The sequence below is a fragment of the Festucalex cinctus genome, chromosome 17 (assembly GCF_051991245.1).
Source record: "Festucalex cinctus isolate MCC-2025b chromosome 17, RoL_Fcin_1.0, whole genome shotgun sequence".
NCBI classification, from domain to species: Eukaryota; Metazoa; Chordata; class Actinopteri; order Syngnathiformes; family Syngnathidae; genus Festucalex; species Festucalex cinctus.
In genome coordinates, this window is record NC_135427.1 from 17,238,259 (window position 1) to 17,258,606 (window position 20,348).

A 20,348-nucleotide genomic window follows, 5' to 3' on the forward strand; every position below is an offset into this window, starting at 1 on the left:
TGACATGACGTACAAAAAAGTCTTAAGGAGCCATGCACGTAATTGAACAGGAAGTTGGCCGAGTTGGGTTCAAATAGCCATTTTCGATGAACTTCGGGGGTTGTACTATTAGATATCTCTAACTTAAAAAAAACAAAAAAAACAAAAAAAAAAACAGTTTAAGCAATCGACATGTAATTTGACATGTTTATCATGACATGACGCACAAAAAAAAGTCTCAAGTAGCAATGCTTGAGAGTTGAACAGGAAGTGCTTAATTTTGGGTTGAAGCACCTATTGTTGATCTTGCGAAAGTCCCGGGCGGCACCTGTCTGTCGCAATGTTCCTTACTTTTTCTTTTCGTCAACATTCTTTTTCCAATAAGGGCGGCCGAGTTCCGTCACTCTTTTTGTTACCGGCTGATTGCGAGCGTCAAAGATCCCGCTCGCGCTCCTCCTTGGGCTCCTAACCACGCGCATTTTCCATGGCAGTTCCTTCCAGGACCTGTCCCGGCAGATGGACGTGGACTACGGCACGGTGAGGGACTCGGCGGTGTACGACTACTTCCGCAACAAAGGCACCAACCCCCTGGAGCAGGACGGCACGTACGCCGAGCTGTGGCGGACCGTCAGCAAGAACGAAGGCCTGGACTACTCGGTGTCCAGCCCCTCCGAGGGCATACGCAAGGTCAGATCAAATCACTTGGATTGGCGCCGTGTGCGCGCGCCAAAGCGGAGAGGGGGGCGGGGTCGGGGGGTAATGCGGGAACGGCGCCACACAAATTGCTCACTGAGCAAGTGTTTTGTCATATTTTTTGCCCTAAATGTTCCATTTTCCCCCCAAAAAAAATCGATTGATTAAAATGTGTACTCGTGTTCATTTATCTAATAATCATCTTCTTCTTTTTTTTTTCTTCTTTTTTTTTCTTTTTTTTTTACATAATTGGTTAATTTATTGGAAGGAAATATTGGTAAAATGAGCAATTTTACAAATTGCAATTTCTGAACATTGTATTTTTTTTTTAATTATTAGAGACAGAATAAACTTTTCATTAATTAAATAATTGGTTCAATAATTATAATTGCATTTATTATTAATGTTGGAATTAATACAAAATGAATGATTATTTAATACATTAAAATGTATTTTACATAAACATTTGAAAGATTTGTTTTTTGCCTCTATTTTTTAGTCATTTATTTCATTAATTGCACAATTTATTTATTTAAAAAGAAAACATAATTTTTATCTATTCAATAAATGTTTAGTTCTATTAAAATGTTAAAACAATGAAAATTAATGTAAAATATAAAAAAAAGTAAAAATCTAAAAAAAAAAAAATACACATACATTTGAGTTTTAATTGATTGTATTAATTATTTAATTTATTATGCAATATTTCAATACATCATTTTATAAATTAGTAGTGATTTTATGTTTACTTTATTAGAATACTGTAACAAAACGAGAAAATTATCAAATCAATAAAAATTAGCATTTGTATTTGTTGTATTACATAATTGGGTAATTTTTATATTATCAATCATTAATATAATGCAAAAATGTTAAAAATCAAAATAGACATTTTTTTTAAATACTTTTTTTTTTTTTTTGCGACCAGTCTGGATTTAAAATCAATTTTTTTAAAAAGAAAACATTTTTATCTCTTCAATAAATATTTAGTTCTATTAAAAATGTAAAAAAAAATACAAATAAAAAATTTTAATTGAAAAATATTAAAATAAAATTAAAATCTAAAAAAAGTTTTACACAATTATTTGACATTTTTAATTGATTGTATTAATTATTTAATTTATTGTACAAAAAACTAACAATACAATATTTCAATACATAATTTTCTAATCATATAGTGATTTTATGTTTAATGCATTGGAATACTGTAAATAATAAAACAAGAAAATAATCAAATAAGAATTTGCATTTGTATTTGTTGTATTAAATAATTGGGTAATATAATATTATCAATCATATATAATGCAAAAATGCTAAAAATCAACAATCTTAATTTAAAAAAAATGTAAATACTTTTTTTTTGTGACGAGTCCAGATTCAAAATCAAAATCAGCTGGCATGAGCATAAGGAGAAGCACTAAAAAGAAAAAGGCTGTCTAAATGTATGAATGGCTCCAAACATTACCCACAATGCACTGACATTGACACAAATTGCCATAATTAGTCGCAAATTGTGACTAATTGCGACTCGCAGTGAGTCACTCTCTTTGTTCGTCGCTTGGAAATGTACCTTTTTTTGGGGGGAGGATTTTTCAACTCCAATCAAACTGAACGTCAACAAATTTAGCCGCGTTGTGGTTTCCAAACTGATGGTCGCCGCGGCGACCGCGCATCTCTCTCCCTCCGTGCAGGCCAAGAAGAGCGCGTACGCCTTCCTGTGGGACATGGCGGCGTTGGAGTACGCGGCGCTCACCGACGACGACTGCGCCATCACCGTGTCGGGCAGCGGCGTCAGCAGCAAAGGTTACGGCGTCGCCATGCAGCACGGAAGCCCCTACAGGGACCTCTTCTCGCAAAAGTAAGACACGCAAACGCCGCACTCTCCCAGCGACACTCAATGCATCGCAACCGTGTCATTGAATGCATCGTGAGTATCTTTTTGACGGTGCCGCTGAACTTGTCGCAAGTTTATCCGAGGCTGTGGCTGTCCTTGAATGCCAAATCTGTGATGTGTCATTGAACGCATCACAAGTTCGTTCAGTGGCTTGGGGGGCTTTGAATGCACCACAACTGTTTGGGAAATGTGTCACCGAATGCATCATAATGCTATCAGAGAGGCTGTCATTGAATGCGTCACCAGGCCGCCAAATCTGTGATGTGTCTTTGAACCCATCACAAGTTTGTTCAATGGCTTAGAGGGCCTTTGAATGCATCACAACTGTTTTGTAAATGTGTCACTGAAAGCATCATAATGCTATCAGAGAGTCTGTCATTGAATGTGCCACCAGGCCGCCAAATCTGCAATGTGTCATTGAACGCATCACAAGTTTGTTCAATGGCTTAGAGGGCCTTTGAATGCATCACAACTGTTTTGTAAATGTGTCACTGAATGCATCATAATGCTATCAGAGAGTCTGTCATTGAATGCATCACCAGGCCGCCAAATCTGTGATGTGTCAATGAATGCATCACAAGTTTGTTCAATGGGGCCTTTGAATGCATCACAACTGATTTGTTTTGGGGTTTTTTTGTAAATGTGTCACTGAATGCATCATATTGCTATCACAGAGGTTGCCATTGAATGCGTCACACGACGCCAAATCTGTGATGTGTCATTGAACGCATCACAAGTTTGTTCAATGGCTTCGGGGGCCTTTGAATGCTCACAACTGTTTGTTTTTTTTTTTGTTAATGTATCACCGAATGCATCATAATGCTATCACAGAGGCTGTCATTGAATGCATCACAAGTGTGCAACAGAGAATGAGGGTGTCTTTAAATGCATCACTAGGCTGCCAAATCGATAATGTGCAATTGAACGCGCCACAAAACCGCATCGCTTTTAAGATAACTCAATCGTCAAGTGGGTCATTGAACGCATCACAATGTTATCAACGAGGGTGTCATTGGGTTGCATTGCTGCAATCAGTGATGGTTGACTTGCCATTGAACGTGTCGTGAGTTTGCCGGAGGACGTGTCTTTGAACGCATCACTGGGCTGCCAAACCCGTGACATGTCATTGAATGCATCACAAGTTTGTTAAATGACTTGAGAGTGCCTTTGGACGCAGCTCAAATGTATCAATGAGGCTGTCATTGAACACATCACAACAGTCTGTGAGGGTGCCTTGAATGCATCGCTATTGTACTGTAATGGTGTCATTGAACGCATCAGAGTTAAAATGTTAGGATGTCAATGTATGCATCGCAACTGTTTGTGAGGATGCCTCGAATGCATCACGTTTGTACTTGAAAGCTGTCAGTTATTGAATGCAACACGACTCATTGAATGCATCATAACTAAAGCACGGTGGTGTCATTGAATGCATCGCAGCTATCCTTGAGCAAATGCATCCCAGTTGTACTGTAATGAATGCAACACAGGTCGTTGAACGCATCACAACAGAAACATGAGGATGTGATTGAACATATTGTAAGGGCGTCATTGAACGCATCATAACAGTATGTATGGCGAGGATGTCACAACTCATCTTGAGAAGCAGAAAAATGCCAGCAAAGTCTTCAGGTTGTCTGTCCGAGGAGTTTGCAAAGATTTATTGAAGTTTTTTGACAGCAATTCCGTGTTGCCGTGACGACCTCAAAGATCCTCGCAGTCAAGAAGAGTGGTGAGAAGTGCCACTCGTACTTTTTTTTTTTTTTTTTTTTTTTTCTTCCCGTGTGAGAAGAATTTGATGTTAAAGTCAGTGAAGCTGACAAAAAAGTGGACTTTTTTGGTCACGCTCGACTCTTTGTGAGAAGTCGGACATTGGGAGGAAATCGGTGTGTGAAGCGCCTCCGTCTTCATCCCGGCAAATTGATCCCAAAGTGAGTTGAGGAATCATTTGGTTAAATCTCCAATTTGCATCAGCAACAAAAACTTCTCACCCATCTCGTATCGATCGCGGGAAGGCCAAGTGGACAAACCCGGCGTATGAATGGAAAAAGCTCCCTCAGGTCACGTGATGTCATGCTGTCGACTTTCCACCATGTTGCTATGGAAACAACAGACTGTTGCTTCTCAGGTTGTTTGGTCTCATGTGGCCTCCCGCTGCCAAGCCGTAAGTTTTGTCCTTGTCAAGACAACAAACTTGAAGGATTGGACCAAGGTTATTCTAGTTAACTAAAACTAACGAAAAAACTAAAACTAAAATAAAAAAATTTTGACTGAAGCAACCCCCTTCGCTCTTGGCTGTATTGACTGGATTTTGACTGATATTGCAAGGCCTACAGAATATTGAGTTCTATTGCTATCAAAACATGATACCTACCAAAATAAAGATTTGAGTCTCTTCTTTCATCAGGAAAAAAAAAGAAGTATATTTTTATCTTTTTCAGGTTTGCAGCAATTAGCATTTGAATATAGCCAAGTTTCATCAATATTCGCATTCCTGGTGAAAACGCTGTCAAAGAGAACTTGTTACAACATTGCCCTGGCTGATCTCTTATCCTTTGCTGCCAACTGCTGGCTATTTTTTTTGTAATAACTACTATTGCTTTTGGCCACCTCTTCATGTCAGAAGCTGCACCAAAGTCTTCTGTATGCTCATGCATAAATAAATAAATGAAAAAAACATATAATGCTTTTTTTGGAGTGAAGGACAAAGTATTATTTTGATGTTTGAATGAGTTAATTTAATGCATGAGCATGAGGAAGTGACATCATCAACCACTAGCCAATAGAAAAGCACCTTCACATGACATTGTTCCCATGCTGTTTTTTTTTTTCAATAGTCTGCACAATACACCTTTTTTAAAACTAAAACTAATACTGAAACTAACTAAAACTAAAAGCGTTCCATGACATTGTCATTTTCATATTAAAATACATTTTCCCCATTGAAACAATTAGAAAATACGTTAATTTGTTCCAGTCACGAAAAAGTGTTTTCGTTATGTTTTTATGAAATCATTGACTGGCTGCCATTTTCATTATTTTGACACATTTCTCAACAAGTGTGAGTGTTGTCATTTTACTCACGAAACGAGGGCATTAAAGTAGCTTAACTGCGCCGTTTGCGTCATATATTTTTTTTCACTTCACTGGATCGCCGTTGTAGCCGAAGCTTGCAACGTGAAGCAAAATAATCGTCGAGCGACGGCTCCCGAGTGTAAAACGTGTCAAGTGGAGGTGTGCGTGCGTACGTGTGTGCAATGGGACTTTTTTTCTTGTCAGGAGAGTTTAGTGCGGGAGATCATAACGTGGGCGCCGTCCAAATGGGAACGGAAAAGGTCGAGCGCTCGGCTCGCTCAGCCTCGGGGAGGACAAATTGATCGTGACGCTCTTTCGCCCTCCCGCGACGCCTCCCGCGCCACGTCCGGGTTCACCGCGCAGCTGAGGGACGACCCAGACGAAGGTTTCCTCCCTCGTCAATCCGGACGCCTGTCGGGAATCGGCGTGCAAAGCAAGACAAAATTGCTCATGAAGGAAGGACGGACAGACGGACGGACGGACGGACGCCTCCGCAAGAACCTCGCCTGTGAGCTTCTCCACAATGGATGACATCTCCTTGTATTCCTCCAAGGTTGCTTTGCTTTACTTTCATCTTCTTCTCACACTTTATTGTAAGTATTGCTTTGGCACTGCCTTGTTGCCAAGGAACTGCACTGAAGTGAGTTGAGAAGCTTCATTTTGGCAAAAGTAGTGCTTTGACGCCACGTTGTTACCAAGGGACTCTGTTGAAGAGCTTCATTTTCGGGGAAAAAAGTAGTGCTTTGGCACCACCTGGCTCCCAAGGGACTATGTTGAAGACAGTTGAGGAGCTTCATTTAGACGAAAGTATGGCTTTGGCCCCACTTTCTTGTTAAGAAACCACAATGAAGTGAATTGAGATGCCTCATTTAGACAAAAGTATTGCTTTGGCAAAGCCTTGCTGCCAAGGAACTACACTGAAGCGGGTTGAAGGGCTTCATTTTGGCAAAAGTAGTGCTTTGGCACCATCTGGGTCCCAAGGAACTATGTTGAAGTGAGTTGAGGAGCTTCATTTGGACAAAAAGTAGAGCTACGCTGACAACTTGTAGGAAACTGTAGTTCTTTTTTTCGTGGGTGTTAATTGCTTGCATATTTTTTTGTTTGGTTGTTTTTTGTTTTGCGAATGAGGCGTTCCCAGTTGTTGCTGACCAGGTTTGTTTGGTGTGTCCAGGATCCTGGAGCTGCAGGAGAAGGGCGACCTGGACATCCTGAAGCAGAAGTGGTGGCCGCGGGCAGGCCGCTGCGACCTCCGCAGCCACGCCAGCGCGCACCCGGACGGCCGCTCGCTCAAGCTGCACAGCTTCGCCGGCGTCTTCTGCATCCTGGCCGCCGGCCTGCTGCTGGCCTGCCTGGTGGCCGGCCTGGAGGCCTGGTGGAGCGGTGACGGTTGCCGCCGCAGCCGCGCGCCCAAAGAGGTGACCGAACTCGGGCACGCCACCACCGCCGCCTCGCTCTACTTTAAGGGTCCCGCCCGAGCCGGCCCCGACTTAATGGAGCTGCAGTACACTCAGCTGTAGACAGGGGGGAGGGGGCGGAGCTTGAAATCACTTTTTGGTCCGTCTGTGTCACGACATCTTTGTTTCATTTGGTTTCCCGTCAACGCCGGTGCTATTTTATCCATCACATAGCGCGTGTGTATCAATGCGTATCTGTCAGGTTGACATTTATTAAACACAACAAAAAGGAGAGAAGACACTCAGTTCAAGGCTCGCGAGGAGAGGAACTGACATACAGTTCACTACTGCACTCTCTGAAAAAAAAAAATCTCCTCCTCACCCTCTCTTTTTATTTGGTTTCTGCGCCCCTAGTTCCATGGGTGTTCCAACCCTAATAATGCAAATGCAAAACATAGTTGGAACACAGTGTACTTGTGTGTCGATGTGTGTGCATGTGACCATGTCATTACACAGTGTGCAGGTTTTTTTATGCTCACGCACACTACACACATTCACACACACAAACGGTAAACTCATAAAATACACACACACCCCAACAGACTCGTACACAAAAAATACACAACACAACACGCATTCACACAACAAAATTCAGAAGTGAATTGAATGTGAATTTGAAATTGAAACAGGAAGCAGCAGAGTTGCAATTGAAATTTTGTTTGCAGGAAGTAGAATTGAAATTTCAAGAAATTCATAACTGCTAAATTCAAGTGTATTTAACAATCAAGATTTACAGCATATGAGCCTATTTAAAACATGGATTTCATACAAATATCATTTTAAGGACTTTTATGTACACAATGATTAGCAGTAAATTGTAGTTGTGGGAATGCTGAAGCATTCCCGCATATGTTATTGTGATTTTTATTCCCCACACTTTTTTGCCGCGTAACAACTCCCACATAATACTTTGAATTTATACTGTTCAAATTTCAACTAGCTTAAAAAAATTGACGCCTCCTGGGGTATATATATAATTTGAGTCCACATTACTTACAGTATTTGCACAATTTAACATTTAATATCAACTTTTCCCCATTCATTTTCAATGGGACAGACATTGAAATTTTTCCAAGTGTCACTTTCCAGTCCAAGCTCACTTCTATACATATAATTTATCATCATTACCAGGTGTCTTACACTGCACGATGGCACAGCTGGTAAAGTGGATTGTCCAGTAAGCAGGAGGTTATAATTTCAGAATTTATCTCTCAATTTACTTCGTAAGCATTCTACATGCATTCAAATCTTAGCATTCAGCTTTCAGCATTCCCACACAATTTCTCCAGAAATTGCACTTCGTCTAGTTTTGTTTGTTGTTGTTTTTTAAAGTAAAAGTTAAAACCCTACTCCGAAAAAAACGGATGACAAAAATTGTAAAACCCTTCAAAGAGTTTGATGTGATGGTAGAACAGCACTTCATTTCCCAGAAGCCCTTGCTCTAAGTCTTCCAAATAGCTGTCCAAACATTTTGGCCGTTTCTCACTCATATGTGAGATGATGAGTTTCTGCAATCAATTCACTTCCACTTCCTGACATTCAAATTCATCCGTTGAATTTAATTTGGATTCTGAAATTCGGAATTTGGCATAGCCTTAATTTTCACAACACAAACAAACCCACGCAAGCACGTACACACACCAGACACCGCAAAATGATACACAATATGCAATGAGACATCAAATACAAAAACACCTCAGAGTGAAATCTGATTCTTTTTTTCTTTTTTTTTTAAATCCCTTCATCTGTCACATTTCCTTAAAGTTATTCAAGCGTGTATGTGTGTGAGATTCTAGTGGGATTAAAATGTTTTGAATTCCTTGTGCACTTTGTTGTTAAACGTCGGCGCTTCCTGACAAGGCTGAAATTCAATCCCGAGCGAATATCTTTATCTTTTTATTTTAAGTTTGCAACTCCACAAGTGTCAACAACTTGGAAGTAAACAGCAAATAGAAATGATCGAAATGTTCAACGTTTGTGTGTCATATTAAACGTCTCTAAAATGAAGCGTATTAACATCCCGACTCTCAAAGTGTACATCAGTAACTAATCGTATATTCTAAATATAATTTTGCTCTTTTTTTTTTTTTTCCCCCCCATGGCAACCAGTCGCGAACCTCCCAGCTTGATTTCAGCTTCATGTCCACCCGAGGCCTTCCCCGTCCAGCCGGCGCCTTTTAAAAGCCGCCAACGCGCCCGCCGCTCGCCTCCTCCGTGGCTTTATTGTTCCCCTTTTTATTCTCCTCAGTCGGCCGTGAAACACGCTGAGCCAGGAATGTCCGACACGTCTTCATAAAATCCTTCAATAAGATTCCTTTTATGGTCTTCACAAACTCCCGCGGTCATCCGAAGATCCTCGTAACATCTTCATAAAAAAATAAATAAATAAATACGGCGGTCAAAGTGCTGCTGGCGGAGGCCGAGTTTGTTTTGCGTGTGGCGGGATGAAAGACGTGCCACAACGCGCGCGCCGCTTGACAGCTTTGGTTAATCTCGTCTTTCACTATTTGGACTCCCCCGTTAATTTCTACGGAATTGGGGGCCAGTGAAGAGAGAGAAAAAAAAAAGTTTGGCAGGATTCTCGAGAATAAAGTGAGAAATCTCACTTTAAAGTTTGATTTTAAAATGAGAATTCTGAGAATAAAGTCAGAATTCTGACTCTTTTTTTTTTTTTTTTAAGAGAGAGAAAAAAAGTTTGGCAGGATTCTGACTTTATTCTCAGAATTCTCACTTTAAAGTCAGAATTCTGAGACTAAAGTGAGAATTCTCACTTTAATCTCAGATTTCTGACTTTAAGAGAGAGAAAAAAAGTTTGACAGGATTCTCACTTTTTTTCTCAGAATTGTCACTTTAAAGTCAGAATTCTCACTTTAAAGTTTGACTTTAAAGTGAGAATTCTTAGAATAAAGTCAGAATTCTGAGATTAAAGTAAGAATTCTTAGAATAAAGTCAGAATTCTGAGATTAAAGTGAGAATTTTCACTTTAAAGTCGGGCTCCTTTTTTTTTTTTTTCTGACTTTGCAAGTGGAATTTCGGAGTTCAAGGGGGTACACACTTCCTGGTTTGAGCATCCTCGAATGCAGCATGAGACCTCTATCTCTTCTTTGTTCCGTTAATTTGGCTGCATGTCTTCCAATCGAAGTCTGGACAACAGTAGTCGGGAAAGGCGGCGGCGGGTCCCTCAAGTAAAGCGTGAGCGGCCGTCGGGTTATGTGAGGGTGGTTGGGGGAGGGAGGTGTCACTGTTGTGTCTTCCATGTCTCCTCCTATGATTGACGCTTGCTGTGTGCTGTCGTGCAGGTCGCTAAGGATTACAGGCTGGCTTTGGTTTCGGGTCCGTTGACTTATAATGACTTTGCCTCGTCCGAGGGGAGGAGGGACATTTGGACAGACAGAGGGAGAAGCTGGCAGGAAGCGCATGCCATTGGCACAGGTCAGAATAGAGCAAACATACACTTACTAACTTGTGCAGTAAATACACTTGAAAGTCTTCAGGTTTTACGGTTGACTAAGTTCTAAACGGAATGTTTTCAACAAAGTGCACATGAGAGTCTGGCATTGTTCCCATCCTGGCATCCCATTTGGGTCTTAAATCTCCGAAAGGTCTTGGGACTTTTTCCAACAAAGTGCATGCTTAAGGGACTCCGGCATTGTCCCCGTCCAGATATCCCATCGTCAGTCCCCATTCCAGACATTAGTCCTTAATCTTGAGTCTTTAATCATCACTCTTCAATTGGCCATTCCACCCTGGCATCCCATTTCAGTCTTAAATCTTCAAAAGTCTTGGGACTTGTTCCAACAAAGTGCATGCTTAAGGGTCTCCGGCATTGTCCCCGTCCAGATATCCCATCGTCAGTCCCCATTCCAGACATTAGTCCTTAATCTTGAGTCTTTAATCATCACTCTTCAATTGGCCATTCCACCCTGGCATCCCATTTCAGTATGAAATCTTCAAAAGCTCTTGGGACTTTTCCAACAAAGTGCATGCTTAAGGGACTCCGGCATTGTTCCCGTCCAGGTAGCCCATCGTCAGTCCCCAGTCCTTAATCTTGAGTCTTTAATCGTCACTCTTCAATTGGCCATTCCACCCTGGCATCCCATTTCAGTCTTAAATCTTCAAAAAGTCTCTGAACTTTTTTCCAACAAAGTGCATGCTTAAGGGACTCCGGCATTGTTCCCGTCCAGATATCCCATCGTCAGTCCCCAGTCCAGACATTAGTCCTTAATCTTGAGTTTTTAATCATCACTCTTCAATTGGCCATTCCACCCTGGCATCCCATTTCAGTATGAAATCTTCAAAAGCTCTTGGGACTTTTCCAACAAAGTGCATGCTTAAGGGACTCCGGCATTGTTCCCGTCCAGGTAGCCCATCGTCAGTCCCCAGTCCTTAATCTTGAGTCTTTAATCGTCACTCTTCAATTGGCCATTCCACCCTGGCATCCCATTTCAGTCTTAAATCTTCAAAAAGTCTCTGAACTTTTTTCCAACAAAGTGCATGCTTAAGGGACTCCGGCATTGTTCCCGTCCAGATATCCCATCGTCAGTCCCCAGTCCAGACATTAGTCCTTAATCTTGAGTTTTTAATCATCACTCTTCAATTGGCCATTCCACCCTGGCATCCCATTTCAGTCTTAAATCTTCAAAAGGTCTTGGGACTTTTTCCAACAAAGTGCATGCTTAAGGGACTCCCGCATTGTCCCCGTCCAGATATTCCATCGTCAGTCCCCATTCCAGACATTAGTCCTTAATCTTGAGTTTTTAATCATCACTCTTTAATTGGCCATTCCATCCTGGCATCCAATTTGAGTCTTAAATCTTTAAAAGGTCTTGGGACTTTTTCCAACAAAGTGCATGCTTAAGGGACTCCGGCATTGTCCCTTGTCAAGGTAGGCCATCGTCAGTCCCCAGTCCTTAATATTGAGTCTTTAATCGTCACTCTTCAATTGGCCAAATTTGATTTCAAGCGTTGGGGTGTCGGCACGGCATTGAGGGAGGCGGGCAGGCAGGCGGTCCCGTTGCGAGCGCGGCGGGGCCGATTGCATGGTGCCACAAGCGACAAAAGCGGCCCATCGCCAATCTCAGCCTCTTGTGTCCCCCTCCCCTCCCCTGTAGGACAAGGAGGTGAACCTGGAACAGGTACATCGGCGTATGAACAGTCTTTTGGACGAGGACTTGGTCCACAAGCAGATCCCCGGCCCCTCTATCGAGATCTCTGCGCTGGACATCGGCAGCATGCAGCCCACCCAGGCGGGCCTGATGGCCCCGGGCCTCGCTGTGACCACCTTCCTGCCCAGGGAGGGGGCGCCGCCGCCTCCGCCTGTGAGCCACCCTCACCTTGGGGGGACCCTAGGCAGGACGCTGCCGCCGCCTCAGCTCCCTGGCAGCACCACGCTAGCGCCGCAGCTCGTGGGCAGCATGCAGTGCAAGCACCGGGCGCCCAACGGGGGGCTCTTTCGGCAGAGTCCTGGCAAGGTGCCACTCTACCAGGCAGGACCCATAACCGCAGCCATTGACGCCACCCACAGCACCTCCATTTAGGCCTGAGGGGCTTTTGCAGTCTCGCCCTCAAGAAAGGAAGGGAAAAGAAGATTTTTTTTTTATCCGGCGCTCTTGACTTGACTTTTCTGGTGTAAATAGCAAAAAGAACCAAGTGAGCTTAAAATGTATTTTGAATATTCTTCATTTTTGACCTTGAGTTCTAAAAAACACAAAACCAGATAAAATAGGATTATATATAATATATAAAGTACATCTAAATATATATATATATATATATATATATATATTTATACATTTATGTATGATGTTTTCTAAATTTAGTTGAAAATGAGACAATGAGGCTTTTAATTCATAATGATTATTTTCTAAGTGCCCAAAAAAAGCAAACGTTTCCACCCGCCGCCCCCGCATTCGTTTTTTTTATGTCACTGTCGTCATGACAACCGACAGACGTAATCACAATCGTTATCTTTAATCAAGGTTCATCTTGTTTCATTTCCTTCTCCTAATCAAAAAGTCAAACTTCATTCGTTGCTAAAATGTTTGAGTGGTCAGCGTTATTTGATTTCGGGCTGTGATGCTCGGCCCGGGTTGCCATGACAACGCTGCTCCAAACACACAAAACGGTTTTTGTCTTTTTGGCTGCGTTGACTTCTCTTGTTAAACATTTATGTGTCGTAAACGTGGCTTTGATTAATTCCGGCCGATGAGGAAGCAGGAGCGCCGTTAGCCAAAGTGCAAGAAGGAATCTGTCGGGCATGCAGCGCCCCCTGCTGCACTGGAGGAATGAAGGGCTTTTTATTCACTTTTTAACAGACCAAATGTTCCGTTTTTCCAGGCACAATAATGGAATGTTTGTGTTGTTTTGTTTGCTTGATTTTAAAGACTTGGACCCCGTTTCGTCCTCCCAAGAAATTCACAACAGTCTCAACATTTTCTAGGTTTAAGGGCCTAGCTCGCTCGTCGGTAACCTGATGGCAACTCGAGTCTCAGCGACAACTCTTAGGAACTAGCCAGATCACCAGGAAATTGCGGTAAATTCAAACATTTTTGGAGATTTTTTTCCAAGTCTAAAGTTGGTCTCAGAGACATTGCAGAGACTACTTCTGTCTCCAACTGCGGAGTCGTCTCTGCGACAAGACTCTGAGACCAGCTCGAGACCAAGGAGACATGGTAGAGACGTCGCATGTCAGTGACATCGTGGAGATGGCGAGATTGCGGAGTCTATGTGACGTCACGGTGATCTTCCAGGAGAACTGGTCTCCACCGGATGTCACCCTGGTAAAAAGTGCAACAATATTTTGGTCTCCTTTGTTCCCAAAGTGTGCGGCAGACAGTTCTTCAGACACCTGTTTTCATTACTGTTTGAAATTGTGAGGGGGAACAAAAAGCATAATATGTCTCCTTTAAAGTCATAACCGTGACATTTACCGAGGCTTATTTGGTGCATTAAGCCCCGTGAATCAAGTGAAACAAACACTAAGCAAGCTGTTTTTTGTTTTTTTTTCAAGTCCTGCTCAATAAGCAGGTCGCGACCTCCTCGCCGCTATCTCCGCGCCTCACTACTCGGCTACTCCCCACCAGCCCTGGAAGTCGATGATGAGAGTCCCGAGACGAACATTAGTTCAGGCTGCCGGGTGCTTTTTCTTCACTGCCGCGAGCTGGAAAAGATTAGCTTAGCTCGCTAAATGTCTGCGTAGATTCTCAGTCATCAAAGGTGGGCAAACGTTGAGCGGTGACAACTGACTGACTCTTTGTGGTTGTTGAAGACGTTTGCAACTTGTACATTTTAGGTGTGGAGTCGTCCTATTTATATTTCTGGTGGGTGTGTCATCTTGTGTCAGATGAGGGTTGTTGGAGGATGTTCTCAATCGGTCGCAGGGCCACTTGGAAAAGCGGTATCTCTTCACCTTTGTTGGAATACGTCATGGGGTCAAGGAGAGATGAAAAGTGGCGTCCTTTCTAACACTGGCACCGTTTCAAATGAATTCCACTGCAATTTTCCTCACTGACGGCAAGTATGTATGTTGCTATAGCTTCCTTTCTTTTCTCTTGTGTCCTTTTTATGTATATTTTTTTTTACGGCTGTTTATTTCTAGAGGGACAGGAATGTTCATCTTTAGTAGTTTGAAAAAATATCACCTTTCTTGACAGGCACCAAGTCCTGCCATAGACTAATACTGTCCATCATATACAGTAAAGCAACAAGACATACAGTGGACCTCTGGGAAAGGAACCGGGCCCGACCACGAATAGCAGAAATATGAAAATATCTGACCGCAATTTTTCTTTTTTGCATTTGACTTGCACAAGTCAATCAAGATCTTGTTACTTTTGCAATCGTTCGTATTACACAACCCTGTCGTCTTTGTGGTGCGACCATTCACAAAACATCCACACCTGAAATGTCACATTGAAGATGTCGTTTTGGTTTCAAGGTGAACCGTCTTCACCAACCGGTCCAGTTGCGCCCGTTCAACTTTTGGCTAACATCCACTCGCTTGTGTCCTGGGAGGCTCTGCTTGTTTTTTTTGTGTTTCACCCGAGGACTTTTATTTATCGACACGCTGCTTGGACTTTCTTATCTTGAATAAAGAAATATGTTTACAACACGCCGGGCTCCTCTTCTTTTGAACGTTGACCGGTCATGGCAAACACTCTGTGATGTTCCACTGGTGATGCCTCCCTGCGGCTTGTCAGCTGTCCTCTGTCCTCAAGCTCAACCGCCAACGCTGCCACTGACATGACTCGATGAAAAGGACAACGGACGACGCGAGAAACATGGTGGCGGAAGGGAGGGGGTGGGGGACAAGGTAGGGTGCGGGTTCGGTGGAGTCAGCATGGAAGACTCGGCATTTATTGGTGAGACAACACCATGTCTTTTGATGGCTACCTGTGGGTAAAGAAGGCGCCAACATGTCCGGTTGACCAGTCTATGGTTTGTCAACAGCGACCAGTTTACAAGATGTACCAGCAAATTGAAATGATTCCAAACTTTCTTCCATCTTTAACAATGACGCCCAATTTACACTGGCTGCGGAACGGACGTGGTGCGGAAGGTTTCCGCAAGCGTTCTTTTTTTTTTCCGGACGCCGTATGCGGATTTTCATAAAGTTGAAGAAATGACACAAGCCGGACAGGAAGTCAGGCATCTCGCATCAAGGTAAATACGGTATATTTCAAAATAAAACTGTTTGCGAACACGTTTTTTTTGGGAGGAAAGCTAGCTAAAAACATAGCATGACATGAGTCGGACATTTAAGACAAAAAAAAAATTAGCTCAGAATAAATTAAACGTGACAAAATATACACTATTTAAACACAAAACGTACTTACCCATGGTAGCAGAGCCATGGTAGAAGTCCAAGAAACAATGTCCAAAAAGCATATCGATGTGACAACAGGCAAGCGTGGCTATTGCTTACAAAATAGGACTCGATATACACGGTTGTTATCGCGTGAACTCAACTCTCCATCTTGTGGTCTGGCGGGTGCAGATTTCCGGACACACAACACATGCTGTGTTAATTGCAGTATTTGCAGAAGCCGTGCGGAAAACGCACAGCGTCCTTTCCGCAGTCAGTGTGAATTGGGCATGAGAAGGAGGGTATGGCTTTCTCCGTTCAGTTCCCGACCGTTCCCCCACTTCACCGTCGACCGCTCTCTTATGTTTCGTCAGATGGCGGTCGCTATCGTCTGTCTCCCCCACGCCGAGCCTTCTGGGTAAAAGCGCTCATTACTCGCTCCAGCAGCGGCAGCTGGAGGCCATAAAAGCCGGTCCGGTTGCCGTTGCGGCGAAAGGGCAGTTATGAGCTGAGACGCCGCCTGGTCGGGAGATGGGTCAGTGGCGGTAAATCGGTGGCGCGATGGCGAGGAGCTCCGATTGGCACTGAAAGCACGCGGCGTGAAATGAAAGCTAAACATAAATATGCAAATGGGATGAGAGTGCTGCGCTGTTTCTTCGGCGTAATGGTCGTGGCGGTACAGTTGTGCCTTAAAATCAAATCATCTTTCCCCATTGAAATGAATGGCCATTGAATTAATCAGTTCCGGCTCACCAAAGACACCCCAACTTTGTTTTTGCTTTTTTAAATGTTTTCATGCTAAAAAAAAAAAAAAAAAAAAAGGTTGCGACACAGTACAGTCCTGATCAAGCGCAGACTGTGCGCTATTCCTCAATAGCTCTTGGCTCATGCACGACCATTTCGGCCTGCAATGCACCAGCCGGATGGGACTTTTCCCAAACGTCCCAGGTAGTGTTTGGTGGTCCTGGTACTAGTGTCCTTCTTCTCACGCCTCATTCCAGAAGAATCACTCTTCAGATCAACCTTTTGAGGCATGATTCAACAATCACGCCTTTGCTGACTTTGATCACAGGGAGCGAATCACGCTCAAAGGATTGTCCTCATCGGCACGCGTGTTGCAGGTCACAAACGTCACGGCATCAGGACTCCACTCAATCCTTCCTTCGACCTCACGACATCCGTGTCGTCATCGGTATTCCGCTTCCAAGTCCAGCACCCGAGCCGCCGCCAGGAGAATGAAAACGACCCAAAGTCACCGGGGACGCTTTCAAGTGCTTTGAGCTTTTTGGAGCCGTCGGCGCTCATAAAAACACACGAGGACAAATTGTAAACTTTCAAGCATTTTGTTGTTGGCAAAATTGCAGCCATCAAGTCTCTTGGACTCATTTGGGAGCACATAACAGCCAATCGAACACTCCCGCACGAGTCGGAATGGTCGCCAGCATGGGGAAGACGAGGACGGAGTGTGCACGGACACTGACTGGTGACCAATCCACTGATTTAGCTTGTTTTTATTTCATTGATATTTTTTTAATTCAGTTTTTAGTTGTTTTTTTTAATTAAATATATGGCGCATTTATCTGATTTTGGTATTGACTGGCGACCAAGTCTATTTTTTTGTACCCTGACATTACATGTCACCTCAGGTGTCTCGTCCCTTCATTTGAAAATCAGTTTGCGGTGTCTTACCAAAATGTCAGCAAAGGTGAGAAGTTGTTTGATGGCGACCATTTATTAAGCAGCGTTTCTCGCACAGATGACACGCTGACATTTCCTCTCGCTGGCAAAACATAATAAGTGAAATGTGAGGAAATAAATGACTAGCTTGGAACTGAGTCATGCTTTTTTTGCGGGGGGGGGCCAACAAAGAAATTCGCAAGCCGTCACAACATTTCTCAGCCAGCTTCGGAACTAATCGGTGGTGAAGTGTCGGCGGTCCACAGAAGGCGTCGAGACGTGACGCTGTCAGACAAACGCCACAAAGATAGGTCGCGGCCAGTGGAATTGCTTCATGACAAGAGACGTGAGCGGCCGAAAAGCAAGAAAATGTGCTGAAGTTCAAATGTTGAGTCAGGACAACATCTTGGGGCGACGTCACGTTAGATAGAAGATCTGTTGGAATTTAATCACGTCAGCTAACAGAAAAAAAATTGTTTGCTAGCATTTTAGCACATTCGCGAACGGATACGATTGTAAGATCGTTTATTTGCATTTTAGCACACTTGGCTAACGGACGGAGACGGAAGCTCCACTCTAAGCATGTTAGCTAACGGACAGAGAAGTAACATTTTGTTAGCACGTACAGCTAACAGTAGATTGTCTGTTAGCACGTTAGCTAATGGGTAGAGATTATGTACGATTGTTGGTAGCATTTTATCGCAACAGCTAACAGAAATAAATAGAAGATCATCTTTGAGCATGCTAGCAGACGAGCTAAGAGATGGAAAGGACGATTGTTGACTCGCTAACACGACAACAAGCTGAAATACCAACATTCTTCCATCCCAATAATTTGGACTGTCCTGTACCACTCTTCATTCATTTATACGCCCTGAGGTGTCACAATTATTTTCTCCTGACTGCCAATTTTTGTCACACTTCTCTATATCAGCTAAAGTGCTAAAATGCTGACAATCTTCCATCTGCAGCCATTATCTAACGTGCTAAAATGCTACCCCAACCATCTTTCCTCTCAGTCCATTAGTTGACGTGCTAAAAGGCCAGCAAACAATCTTCTGTCCTTTCCTGGCTCCTGATGAAAAAAAGGATCTTGTCACTCAGCCACAACCGAGTGTTGCGATTCATGCGCATAAATATCAATCTTCTCCTCGGGGGGCTCGGTAGTAGTAGCGGAGCCCCCGCCGTGAACCCGCCATTGAATCAAAAGAGGGCGTGAACTAATTAGCGAGCGTGTGAATGGAGCGTTAATCGCCGAGAGCTCGGCGGGGGTGACAAGAGTGGTGGTGGGGGGTGTTGTGTTTGATTTGGAAGCCATTGTGTGGCTAATCGCCGGCTTCTGCTTTTACCGGCATCTCGACAGTTCCCCACGGGGACGCTGCTTGTTTGCAATGCTAACGGATGCGCTAACCGGCTCTCTGTGGACTGGGACACTTATAATAAATGATTTATTTATTTATTTTAATGGACAAAAGTATTGGGACGCTGATGTGTGGGACATACAGGAAGTGTAAGAAATGTTTATTTCATTGGACACTTTCTAAAGGAAAATGTTAGCATAAAATTGTCAAAGATGTTTTTTTAAGAGAAAGAGCCTGATTGACTGACAGTTTTGTTGATGATCAGGACGTTTGTATTGGATAATCGTCTTTCGGAGAGTGAGGGAATTTTCCAGACGGTGACGGATCTGAGCCTTTTAGGCCTCTGCCGCGAATGATAATTAAAAGACATGCACTCTTGGCACCGCACTGTTGCATGCTGGGTAGGCAGCGGCGGGGTCCCATCCATCAGCGCTGACACGGGACCACAGATCGCGATGTAGTAAAGATGGACGAGCGCTAATCGGCCAGCAGCAGGATGCGGCCGCCATTTTGAAAAGCCCCAAAGTAATGGAGTCATTATTACCCAGGGCAGCATATTAGTCTAGTGGTCTAGCAGATCTGCCTTACAGTTCTGGGCTTTTGGTTTCGAATGTGAAGACTAAATTGCATGAATGTGAGGCTTTACTTGCTGGCATCCTCAAATTGTCGGTTTGCGAGCAACGCGAGTCGCTCCCGTTCGCAAGCCAGAAATTTCCGTGCGTTACATCTGCTGTTTATGTCTGTCTAAGAGGCTTTTTATCGTGTTTTTATCTGCCTCTTATTTATTGCAGCCCGAGTGCTTTTGATGGCTGTGGAACAAATTGTCCCCGGGCGATAATAAAGTCCCGCTTGTCGCTTCCATAAGTCACACTGAACTACGGCGTCACAACATTAGGGACTCTTGCGTGATGGCCTGGGAGTCAGTAGAAGAGTCATTGAACAGCGCCGCTGAAATACGAGAAAAACAAAAACTGCTCGCCCAGCTGCACTTTTTACACATTTTATGTTGCAGCATTTTTTCCAAAATCAAATACATTTTTCCTCCCTCAAAATTTTGCAAACTACCCATATTAACAAAGTAGTTTATTTTTTTATAAATATATATTTTAATATATATTTAATTATATATATATATATATATTAAATATATATAATATATTAAAAAAAATATCGATATCGCAATATTGGCCCATGCAATTTGCATATCGCATGCAAGACATGCAATAAGTTTCATATGGAATTTTATGCTTTTATCTGAATTTGACCAGTCAGCCGCTAACTAAAATGTGCACCGCCCTCCAATCCAATCGTTGGACATTATCGATAGGTAATTACAATTAAGAATATATTGAGTTTGCTTATTTTGCTGCATGAAAAATGTAATTCTTTTATTCGATCATAAACATTTCCTT

General features: G+C 43.0%; 1 protein-coding gene across 5 annotated transcripts in view; it reads left to right on the forward strand.

The window, feature by feature from the left end:
- Nucleotides 1-15,205, forward strand: part of LOC144005316 (glutamate receptor ionotropic, delta-1-like) — a 120,051-nt gene extending 104,846 nt beyond the window's left edge. For 4 of the 5 annotated variants that reach the window (XM_077503426.1, XM_077503429.1, XM_077503431.1 and 1 more), the window contains 5 exons: nucleotides 471-666; nucleotides 2,364-2,530; nucleotides 6,813-7,056; nucleotides 10,395-10,527; nucleotides 12,207-15,205. In XM_077503426.1, coding sequence (XP_077359552.1) covers nucleotides 471-666; nucleotides 2,364-2,530; nucleotides 6,813-7,056; nucleotides 10,395-10,527; nucleotides 12,207-12,607 — 1,141 coding nt within the window. In that variant the 3' untranslated portion in view covers nucleotides 12,608-15,205. The remainder of the gene's footprint in view (nucleotides 1-470; nucleotides 667-2,363; nucleotides 2,531-6,812; nucleotides 7,057-10,394; nucleotides 10,528-12,206) is intronic. The other variant, XM_077503430.1, reaches the window with a different exon arrangement.
- Nucleotides 15,206-20,348: the final 5,143 nt, after the last annotated feature.